The sequence below is a fragment of the Anopheles bellator genome, chromosome 2 (assembly GCF_943735745.2).
Source record: "Anopheles bellator chromosome 2, idAnoBellAS_SP24_06.2, whole genome shotgun sequence".
NCBI classification, from domain to species: Eukaryota; Metazoa; Arthropoda; class Insecta; order Diptera; family Culicidae; genus Anopheles; species Anopheles bellator.
Window position 1 is genome coordinate 70,311,842 of NC_071286.1, and position 12,224 is coordinate 70,324,065.

The window sequence follows — 12,224 nt, forward strand, 5'->3', positions numbered from 1 at the left end:
GTGCAAAAAACCACGCACCCAAAACTGGTTCCTGATGCCGTTCAACAACCTGTGTGCCCGCCGGAACGGTACTCTCACGGCACAGCCTTTTCCGCCGTGCCGTGGAGTCGGGGTCGCCCCGGGGACAGATAAAGTGAGACGATTAATCATCGAGAAATTGCTGACGTTTTGTTATTAATTTAATAAATCCCTGTCTGCACCAGCACACGGTCACGTCGCGTGCATGCGTGCGCCGTGATTGACACGTTCGGTGCGGTGCGTGCGCAGTGACTTAAGTGGCGCCATTGCACCACTGACCACCGAGTGTGGGTGCTGCGTGTGGCGAGTGTGACGAAAGCAAACTATTAAACATCAATTAAGGTCACCGTGACACGGGACGTGTCACGAACACATTGCGCGGTAATTTATATTTAGTATCGGATTTGACCGAAAGAAGGCTCTTGCCCCTGACCGTGGCTGTTTGGGTGGCGTGCTACTTACGTCTTGACTTCAGCTTCGGATGCACCACCGGCTTGAGCACGCGCCCTTTCCGGATCGAGTCCAGCAGCTGTTCGCGGGGCGTCGCAATCCTTCGCAGGGGGGCCGGAGCCAGTTTTCTCTCCGATGCCTGCGAGAAGTAGAAACAAAAATCGACCGTTCGTTAGGAATCGCGTTAGGAACGCCACCGGAAGAACCAACCCGGACCGGGTCGGGTCGGGTCGGGCCGGGTCGGGTCGGGCGCTTACCTTGCGCAATGGTGGCCGCGATCGGATGAACTCCAGTATGACGGCGTGTGCGTCCTTCTTGACCCGCGGCGGAATGTCGCCATTCACCATAACCTTGCGTAGATTGTACTTTCTGAAACGGGAGCAGAGCGACGCGAGGCCGAGGAGTTTAGTGGCGCGAGCGAAAGGTGAGCCGGAAAGCGAAGGGCTTCGAAGTAGGGGAAGTCGTGCGCGTCGTGCATTTGTCGCGCCGATGACGCCGATGTCGCGGCCCCTCGGGGACAGCGCAATCGATTGATTTGCGTCAAGGCTTTTCCGAACCCATCCGATCCTTTCGAAAGGGCCGCCCAAGGTGGCCCAGTTCGAAGCGGCGTTGCAGGGGTCACCGTTAGCGTGGCATACTACCCACCTGGAACGGATGTCCTCCATCAGGATCTCGTACGGTGTCAGCTCATACTCGATGGGAGTGCGCGAAAAGTTTATCTTTTTCAGCCGCACACCACGGCGCAGCTCATCGACCACTTGCATCCAGAAGCGGGCCTGTAATGGAACAAAGGACGAACGATGGGTTATAACTCACCGAACCGGATGGACGCAATAGAGAGACACTCGCTTGAAATTATAACACGACGCAACTAACAAAAGGCGAGAACATAAATGCAAATGCTCAGTTGGAAATAATGACGAAAGGAAACCAAACTCCGGCATGTGATAAATGGAAGTCTCGTGACAAGCTGGCGCCTGCCTGCCTATGCATACTGCACGGCCGCGGAATGCGTAACGAAATGGAACCATCACTGATCGACAGAGCCCGCGACGAAGCCCTTCTCGGAGCGTTTGCGGGGACAGAATCAACGCGCGCGCGCTCGCCCCAAGCGAATGTATCAGAATTTATGGAATGTACGTTCGTTATGAAACCGTCGGGCACTGGGCCGTGCGCCGTGACATTGTGGTGACAGATGTGATGAAAAAACACCATTCGACGCTTTGAGTGCGGGACCACTCGCAGCACCCGCAGCACCCGGTGCGATTGGTGCCGGGTGACCGATGCAAACAACATTCTTCTTTGCCGATGGCGTATGGGCCGAAGAGCCATTGCTTGGGAAACTGCCCCGGGGATTGATTGTTCCTGATTCCAATGGTCGATGATGACAGCGGCTCCAGCGGATGATTTAGAGTCACTAAACAAACTCATCGCCGGCTACAAAGTTTAAGTGTCCTTTGGGTGCCTTTTGACTTGACTTTTTGCTGCATTGAAGATAAGATTTAAGAAGGAGCACAAAAACATACGCATACACCATTGAGCAAGACATTCTTACCAGAGAGGCATTGCTTTGATGTCGCTTTAAGCCCGCTTGGTGGCAATATTTCATCAGCCCGCCATCGGCATGAATCACACAAAGCCAAATATCAACCGCTAGTGCTGCTGCTGCTGCTACTGGTGCGTCACAATCTGTTTCATGCTCGGGGAACCATTCTCCGGTTGCAAAAAAGCCGGCCCTCAAAGGGCTCAATGAAATGATGCAGAACATCGCCAGCCAGATCGCGTGCTTCATGTTGGGTCACTCGTTTGCATAGAACTTTGCCTCGCGAGAACTTTGGACCCGATTGGAGCCACAAGTTTCTCAATTCCTTCCTGGGAGTTTTGTTACCAAAAAAAACGGACAGCGGAGTGCCTCTCGTAAGCCGCTTATGAAAAGTGCCTGCCGTTCGGGGGGCTGTCGGGTGATCGTTGGCTATCGCCAGCCGGCGCGACATAAACGCGTGGACTCGCACCGAGCTGGATGGCGGCGCTGTAACGCCAAATGTCGTACGAATGGAGTATCCCCCCGTGAGCCTATGATTTATTGCTGGCCAGCGCGGACTTGGGGACTATTTTGTACGGTCACGGGGAATGTTAGCGCTAACAGGATGCCGACACAGTGCCGACAATGGCTCTATAATCTGGCGGGAGGCATAAAAATGAAATATACAAAGAACTACCGATCGCTGTGCGATCTATGATGTTGCCGATTCTGAGGGTGGCGTTGATCAAAACTCGAACCTCCGGGACAGCGATACGGACTGGCAACGGTAATTCATTTATTTACTACCAATCATCATCGTCACATCTGGCGGGCGAATGATCTTCATCCGGGCGGCCACCGTGCGTCGATGAAGATCAAAGGCACTGAGCCTCGGCATCCGCGGCGTACGGTTCCGCGAGCGTTTCGCGAGCAACCGGAGCAGACACGGCATCATCATAATCCATCTTTTTCACATTTCTCGATAAAACAAACGGAACCCGACAGTCGATCGTTCGTAGTCCGGTCGCCGGCAGGTGGCGGGGAAACGGAAATAGATTACTTTTTCCCGAGCGGATGAAGAGGATTTTCATCATCATCGCCACCATCGTCATCGCAGCTAGAGACGCGCCGGCGAACGGGACATCGGCAACGTTGTCATTTTTTGAACCAAATTAGAAGGAAACCGGCGAGCCGAGAGCAGCGTAATAAATGAACGGCGGCGAACGGGTAAAGGCCAAGGGAAAGGGCAGCCACTCGAAAGCGCCTGAGGCCAAGAGCACACCAATGCGAGATAAATGCATCCGGTGAAGGAAATTGCAGCAGCGTGGTACCATAAAAGACGACCCGGGCGACGGACGGAGCGTTGAGAAATTATCGAACTAATTCAACGGCACAAACACAAAACCAACGAAGCGAATAATATAAATCAACAAATCTCCAAAAACAAGGCAAACGATAAGGCATCATCGGTGTGGGCCGGAATGATGAATGAAAGTATCGGGGGAACGAAAAAAAGAATGCTATTCTCTACTGAACTTGTTCATACTTGCAGTGCCTGCCAGATTCTCTGGTCATCTGACTGGAGCGCCGGTGCGCCGATTGGAGGACAAATTGGAGTGAAGGACCATTAACACACACCAACCCGCGGTCGTTTGGTCGCGGTTCCCGGCAGCAGGCAGCAGCATTCCGAAATAACAACAAAAACACACACATACACACAACTACATTAAAAGCAAAAGGTGCAAACTGGTTGAAGGAGCGATAAAAATGCATCCGTCGATTTTGAACGGTCTTCGCGGCCTACGAAAAGGCGCCCGTTCGGTGGCGGGCACGGTGAGCGGCGAACGGCGACCGGCGGTGTGTCTGCAGCATAAAATATGCAATCAGGAGAAAAATGTATTATTCGAAGATTAATGAAAGTACTGAATTCTTTCGTGTCGTTTCGGTGCCATTTCACCCGGCACCTTATCGCTCCGCGCAATTCGGTGCACTCCGAAGAGCGGATGCGATTGCCGTTTTCGGTTTTCCTTTTCATGCCACCGAGCGTGGTCGTCGTTCCGCGTGTGTCCGCCCGGTGATGGCGACCGGCGTGAAGGGTGGAGATCATGGACCGATCAGAGTGCAGTGCGGTGCAGAAATGCACCGAACAACTTCGTTTGCTCGGTCGCCGCTCTGCAGGTGAATCAACTGGCGCACAAGGGTAACGGTAGAAGTTTTCTTCACGCCATCTGATTCCTCCTTTTATTTCGGTTTTATTTGTATTCATGTTGGCTGCAGCGAACAAGTTTTCCCCAGCCGCCTGATACACAAAAAAGGGGCTGCTGCATGTTGTGCGGATAGTTGTTTTTTATTTTATTTCCCCCCTGCGTCAGGCTCCCGCGGTCCCGGTGGTGCGGGTTGCGCGTGCGGGTTAAAAACAAAATCCTTTAATTACCGGATGCAACATTGCATCTGAGGCTGACGCTCGAATGGAACCTGACTTTCACCTTCACCCGCGACGAACGTCAGGCGCGATCCACGGCGCCGCCGCCGCCGCCGCCGCGCGTTTGGGCGTTTTGGCGTTGCACTTCAGGCTTCGGCACTTTACGCAACCTGCCTGGGCGGAGTATCATGCGCGGTGTCTGGGCTTTAACCTGTTGTTTTGACAGGAGAATAGACAGCGGCAGGAACGTAACGGGAGTGAAGCCTGCCACAAAAACCGGAGCAGTCTGGCAAGAAGCAGAAGCCTGGCCATTTTGGGGCATCCGAAAAGTCGCACTGCCACTGCAGTGGACAGACAACATCAAAATAACTCACATTACGGGAGTGCAGCCGATTGAAAACTGAAAGCAGCGGGCTCGATTCAATAATTCTGCCGGTTCGTGTCTTGCCCGTTGAAGTCTTTCGTTTTGGGCACGAATAGATACACAGGGGACACCCTTCGCTGCAGCAGTGCGCCGTTTGTGGCCAATCCATCCCACTCAGCATCACTAATCGCTCCGCTTGCTGTCTGCTTTCCAACTCATCACCAAGCAAAACGGTACCGAACAACATAAATGACCACCGGTGCGGTGCAATTTAAAGCCCGCGCAACGATAAACAGCGACATAAAACGACCGGCACCACCCAGCACCAGGCAGAGAGAAAAATCGGCACAATCATTTTAGTGACGCTTTCTATGGTAATTGAGCATAATGCCGCAAAACTGGTGCGCGGCATCTTCAGCGTACCCCGGATCATCCGTGTGCGGCGCCGCCGCCACACGTCTGCGGTGCTGGGCATGGGCCCTAAAAGTTACAGTTCGGTTTGTGGCCCGGTTTGTGCGCTACGCTGGGCAAGCGGAAATTATTAGGAAAATTGTACCCTTAATTGTCCCAACCCCGCACGAGGCACGCGGCTTTCGGGCCGGAGGTTTCGCGCGGCCATGATTCCAGCGCGCGTCGTCGCGAGCTTGATGTTAGGAATTTCGGGTCGGGTCTTTCAACGGGTCCCCTCTCCCTGGAGGAAAGTTACGCTTGCCGCGCTTTGGCTGCGTGTTTATCGTAGGAAACGATCGAAGATTTTCTTGCGAATGTTTGCCTACTTCCCTGCCGATCCTATGGTTCGCTGCTCATGACCTTCCGAGCGAAAGGCCCCGGACCGGGAGACTTGCGCGCTGCTGAAAGGCCTTCAAAAATTATCTCTAATGCTCCAATCAGCAACATAACAACAGTCCGAGTCCGGGCATGGTTGAAGGGTACCTTAGCAGCTGGGCCTGGGCATGATAGTTTCAACGATGCCGGGGAGCTTAGCATACGAGGGTGGTTTGATATGTTTCCGACCTCGTCATGAAGATTAAAGGCAGCAGTATTAACAAAAGCTAGTGAAATTTGAACAGTTACTCACGAAAAATGCAGTCTGTTTGAACGCACAGATTTTGTGTAACAATTGTTTGGGAGAGTTGATGTTAGTGTTTTTGCGAAAATTGACAAAATCGAGTATCGGTCATTTTATATTTGTTTTTACTTTGTTATTAAACAAAGATGCAACTATCGGCGAAAGCATCGCCAAAGTTTCCCAAACGGTGCTAGACGACGGCTACATTAACTGCGAGAGGTAGCAGATGTTATGAACATTTCAAAACAACTTTTTCGTCACATTTAAAATCAACATTTCGACATGAGAAAGCGGTCCGCGCATTTGCTCACTTTCGCTAATAATATTCGCTAATAACGCGTGTCTGTCTTACATCTTTGTTGAGTCGGAAATTCTTCAGACCACCCTCGTATGTGACGACCCAAATGCGGAACGGACATCAATATGTCGTTTTAAGCCGCACTGAAAGCGCACCGTAAACGTCATTAAAGCGAAACCACTGCTTTGCCTATTTACGGCAGACGCAACTCCACGTGGTGTAAAATTTAAAGCCGTGCGTTTTGTTGCATTATCTGTTTTATCACCAAGTCGTACAAATGTTGATGGCCCACGGGGCCCAGATGTTGTGTGCCCAATTATTCATCGCCCATTTTTTGTGATGCCTCTTGATCTCCTCGGTCTCTCGCTCTCTCGCTCTCTGTGGCTAACGTATTCGATCATGGGCCTAACAAATGGGCAATATAATTTTCGGTCGAGAAATGAAAACTGAACTGATGAACGACGGTCTCGGTTAATGATTTTATGTCCCCGGCGCATTGCATATGCCTTAATATGCTCCACCGGCCAGCGTCGGCCCATCGGGAGGCCCAGCCTCATATTTGCATTATATTTCTTTCAAATTTTTAATAGCCACCGCAAACAATCCACTACAGACGCGTTGCGTTCACTTCGCGTGATTTTACATAAATTTCACTTGGCCCCAGGCTCTCCGGCGGATCGCGTCTGTTTGTTTTAGTTAGCCTGTTTTTGCCGACGGCCGTCACTCCGTCGACAGGAGAAACGAAATCATGCGCAGGGTGTGTTTTACAATTGTCATTTTTTAGGTACCCCTTTAGCTTCCTTTCTCCGGCGGCTCCAAAGACTCCTCTCGAAGGTGAGTTTGGGTTTTTGTTTAGCTCGATTCAGCTCGACAGCCCGGTTACGATTTTTCGCATCCATGTGCTGACGCGCGTCGCCAGGAAGGACGCTGTTCCGGTGGCTCGACATCGCCGGCCAGATAAAGATAGGCTAATGGGCTTCTATTTACCGTTCAATTCACCTTTCACCGTGTCGTAGCGTCACGGCGCGCACCAGCTAATTAGAAACATTCCTCCCGTTTTCTCGGGCGTTTCTTGCGTTTTGCCGGATATGATTTAACACTGATGCAAAAGAAATGAGAGAAATGTGCTGTTTCCTCATCCATTCCACAGTGTACGGATGTTACGCCATCGTATTTTATCGTCTTTTGAGCGATGGTGATGAAAAGCGATCTATAGCTTTATCAACTCGGTTTGATGAAACTCACATACTTTTCGGTGCTCCATTAAACGCCTAAATTAACCAACAACGAAAACCGTTACATTGAACCCTTCACTGTCAAAGTCGGACTCTGCCAAACTATTCAATTACCTTCGACGGCGATGTTAATTGCCGGGAGGCCTGTCGAAAGTACCGCCTTGGGTGCGCGATTTGCATTCCCCCCCCGACTCAAGGGCTGGCTGTGTACCAATCCAATGCCAATTATTTCGAGATCACTGATTCGCCCTCGGCGAGATCGCCACTCGCAAACGGGCCGGTGAAACATACCGCCTCTTAATCACCACCCTTCGCCGTTCGATCATCGCCACCAATCGCGAACGGACAATTAAAATAATTGAATTAAATTAGGAAAACTTGCCATGCCGAGGGAATGAAAAGCGAAAGGTTGGCGCCGGACCTGCAATCGGACAATTTGAACAGACGAATTTTCCAAACAATTTCCCAACCGCAGCTTCATTGCGCGAAAAGCAGCGCATCATGTCCCGGAATTCACCCTGTTCATCTCCATACACGTTAGCTCGGCGGTACTCGGCTCGTTTTTGCTCCTTTCAGCCGTGTTGCAGTTGGATTGATAATTCAATTAAACGCAGACGCGAAATTGATCAATAGAAAGATCTGGAAAACCCAACCGATCATTGTTTAGGATCCCCGTTTTAGGTACTATAATGTCCTCGCGGCGCAATAAAATATGTATGCTTCCTGCATGGGCCACTCCTTTGTGGAAGCTCCTTTCCAGTAATGAACCAACTTACCCAGTCGTTGAAGTGAATCTTTTCCAGCTCCTTGCCGGTCGTTTCCGCCTGCGCCTTTAACCGAAGCACCTCGGCCTCACCCTGGCAGACGCGCTGTAGGAACGTGCGAAGCTCGAGTGTTTCGGTGACCAGCGCCCGACAAACAGCCCGATAGTGGTCCTCTGGCTTTGTGGGTGATACACGCGTCGAGCAGTACTGGGAAAGAAAAATCGAAACATAAATTTTAAAAAGGGGGGAAATCTGAAACCGAGCGATGGGCAGCAAGCAAGTGTTTGAGAACCGCAATCAGTAAACACTTCATTTTAATTAATTGTTTACGGCCCCAGCGTTAATTTTACTTGTCCCCAGGAAGTCGCCCAAACTGAAGAACGAACCATAAAAAACTAAAGAAACCAAACGTTAAGATCCGGTCGACTCCGGCGACGGGAACCGTATTGATTTCATTCGGAATGAGGGCACCACAGGCGCACGCAGTTTTGGGGACAGTCGTGCTTCCGCGTGTCGCAGACATTTTCCCGTCACAGTCTCCGCGGGAGCGCTATTTTTGCGCAAAGTGACAGAAAATTGCTGCCAGGGCTTCTGCCACCGATCCGCTCGCAGGCCATCAGTCAGCCCCAAACCGGACGGCAGCGGTTGACGGGGACTGCATCGCATCGTAGACACTTCCGCGCCAGTTTGCCACACGCCAAGGCATGAGAAAAGGCTCTTGGCAATTAAACAGTTAAGGGCCGAGTGTGTCGTGCTTTGCGTATCCGCCGCGTCGTGCGCTCCTTACGCTTCGGAACGCCAATCTTTCTTATCGCCGTGTGTCACACCGTGGACATTCTGTGTCGGTTGCTTCCGCTTTTCACTCATTTCACACCGCACCCATCCGAATGTGTAGTGGCAGCCATTTCGTCTGCTCTAAAACGGTCGGACGGACATGGTGGCTTTTATGACAACCCCGCCCGCAACCGCCGGATGCTGACCGGTCGAAAGCTGTCACCGTACGCGGTCGGGAGATAATCGGTCCCGCAACGGTACCCAATGTGGTTGCCGGATGACGGCAGTAACAGGAGAACCTCCGTTGCGTTTTGGCCACTGATGAAGCCTCATCATCACTTAAGAAGCTCATTTTCACGCATTTTACGGGCGCACGCCTATTGCATCGCGACCTGCACAGCGAAACGTGATCTTTGTTTTCCTTTCGAAGGCGTTTCGGCAAAAGGGACAAAATCTTGACCTAATCTGAAACACGCACGACCACGGTGGCGGGGCACACACTAAACGTGATCATGATCTCGCTTTCAACCGAGATTAGTCGCCGGTGGCCGAGGCTACACTGCGGACAAAGAAATTAGTTTAACGGCTCCATTTTACGACAGACACACACGCCGCCCTGGGGTTCGGTCAAATCAACATCCAGTCTTCCTTGAGCGAAGGCCGAGTTTGGCGTTTGGTTTAAGGTAACCTTGAGTGGCCTTCGTTTTCACTTCGCCACACGCCACGGGAACGGAACCGAACTAACGCCCTGACCCTCCGAAAACTTCCTGCCACTAGGTCCGGAAGAGACCTCCGGATCGGCTGATAAGATGGGAGAGCCCGATTCAGGGCCGGTGTCACTTTTTCTGGAAGCACGCGCTATGTAGGTTAGCCTTCCGCAGTAAATCTCGTGGAATGCATCATTTCACCACGCTCGTCCGATCATTAGTCGCGAGTCGTCGGTAGTAAAAAAAGTAAAACCTTCGAGCGTTCCGAATGCACCAGGAGGAAGGACCATCACCATGATTTGTGTGTTTGTGGTGAAACGCATAAATCCGGCGTACACGGAATATGTTGATAAGCTGCGCGCTGGAGTCACGTTTCATCCGCGGGAAGTGCGTGGAAGATGCACCAAGGCCAAAAATAAAATGAAACCAAATTTTTACGGCTAGTAATTTCGGAGTTCGGAGTAGAAATTTAAAGCTCGTGAGCGTTTGCGGTGGGATCGTTTCAAGCGCACGCGAGAAGTGCATTTCCGTTTACGAGGGTTCGGTCATAAACTTATTTTCGTTAATACGATGTTTTGATAAACGTTTCACCAAAAATAAATGCCTCGACATTGCATTGCTTTATTTATGAAGACCCAAAGAAGAACACAGCTGGTGCCGCGCAATGTTGATATGAGTAAATTAAATGCCTATTTCCACCACCTCGAGCCGCGATCGAAGTCGAAACTTTATCTTTCACCGTTCGAGACAAATGAAGAAATAGCCACCAGGCAAAAACGGCACCCTTCGGTGGTTCCATAACGCACATTCCGTAACCGCGGGCCATTAGGGGAGGCTAAAATATTACCCTATAATGTGACAGCAGTGAGGTCCCTGCTAAGATCACCGGAGTCCCGCGTTAACCCAGTTTCTCCACATTCTCCACGGTGTTGCGAAAGGGTGGCCGCAGTGGAAAGGCCGAATGGGGCTGGAATCGAATACTTTGCGACAATATTTAACGCAACTTTATCGGTGAACAACGGGCGGTATCTGCTTAAGGGTCTTTCATTTTTAAATACAATCCAAATGACATTATTTTCCGCCTATTCCGGAGCAAAGGACCGGATTTGGTACTCTTACACAAAACGATGAAAACAGGGCCAGTAGAACAAGGGTCAGCGGTGACGGCAGCGTGTCACACCGATAGGCGTGTGTGAAGAGGCTACCGATCAGAGCCCGATCGCAGGATTATTGAAATCGCCCATTTATGTCGGGGCGGCGTCGGCACCATTCACCAGCGCCATCATCGTCACCATGGCTGCGTCGTTAACCGCGCAGAGCCATATCGACGCGTGGCGTAACACACGTGGGGGGCAGATAGTGCGGTGCTACAATCGATGTGCGGGAGGTCGATCCGAGCCGAGCTTTGGCGATCGGTTTCGAACCAAACACACAGAACATGGAGGTATTTCGGTTGCCTTTGGTGACATCCTTGGCGCAGTAGCACGATGCCGGACTCCCGGTGCGCCACGTGGTTACGTGCAGCCAGGCTGTTTACACCGCTGCCCATGACCACAAAAATATTAAATAATCCAGCGACGCGACGCGTTTTTTCTTCTTTCTTGCTGTCCCAACCACCGAGACACCATCTGCTTTCGCTTTGGAGGGCGAGACTGCGTTAAGCAGATTGCTTGGCGCCCGACACCCGGCTGAGATCGTGCGCATATCGGCGGTGGATTTTTGCTACTCTGTAGGGCATTAGGTTATGAAACCGGAGAGCTGCGCGATGCCGACGACGACCTCGGGTAGGTCGAGTTCCGCTGGGCAGCGCTTCGGTCTTTTTTGGGCTTTTCGTTGCCCTTGCGTTCGCGTCTACGCACCGGTTGGGCGCAGTGGAGCCTGGTCCACGCAGATGGCCAACAATGTCACGTGTTGCCCTCCGCTCGGTTATGTCAGGCCCCAAAGCAGACCACCAACTGTTGGGGCGGTAAAAAAACTCCATACTGTCAACCGGGCGGATGGTAAAAAAACACAACAACGGACACAACTTCAGCGAGTTGGCGCCCTTTCTGCTGGCGCTGTGTTGTTCGGTGGCCGCCCTCTCAAGCGAGGCTGGAAGAAATACGCTTAAGTGCTGGTAGCGCAAGGCCTGGCTCGTGGGACTGGCTTTTGAGGGACCGATTTTGGATACCGCTAGTCCGGTCCGGCTCATCGGCTCCACCGGGGGGCAGGAAATGGCCATCATATTTCACCGAGACGGTTGCAAAAGCCGACGGTGCGCCGACAGGCCGACGAATTTGACGGCGATAATGCGCTGCCGAACGGGCGACGTAACTTGGGCGGTCCGCAACCCTTCCACGGCGGATGCCACCAATCAGTGCGCGAAGGAGAAATAGTTTCGATAAAATATCTCGGGCCAGCGATAACAAGTTAAAGGCTTCGGTTGAACTGCACAAATGTAGCATGTTGCTTGGTCCGTTCCCTTTGTTCATATATTGCATAAGACGGTGGCCCCCGGGCAGGAGGTTTCCATTACTACCGGGCTCGTTATTTAATGTTTACCACGAAACGGCTCGAAACCAAGCGGAATGCGTAAAAATTATTCGACGGAGACACGGAAGA

At 51.7% G+C, this 12,224-nt stretch overlaps 1 protein-coding gene across 1 annotated transcript in view; it reads right to left on the reverse strand.

Moving 5' to 3' along the window:
• The window catches only part of LOC131207948 (protein spire), a 101,965-nt gene that overhangs the window by 30,461 nt on the left and 59,280 nt on the right, over positions 1–12,224 (reverse strand). Inside the window, exons 5-9 of the mRNA XM_058200584.1 lie at positions 8,155–8,349; positions 3,537–3,569; positions 1,114–1,244; positions 726–837; positions 481–607 (exon numbers count right to left, since the gene is read on the reverse strand). Of these exons, the coding sequence (XP_058056567.1) occupies positions 481–607; positions 726–837; positions 1,114–1,244; positions 3,537–3,569; positions 8,155–8,349 (598 nt within the window). The remainder of the gene's footprint in view (positions 1–480; positions 608–725; positions 838–1,113; positions 1,245–3,536; positions 3,570–8,154; positions 8,350–12,224) is intronic.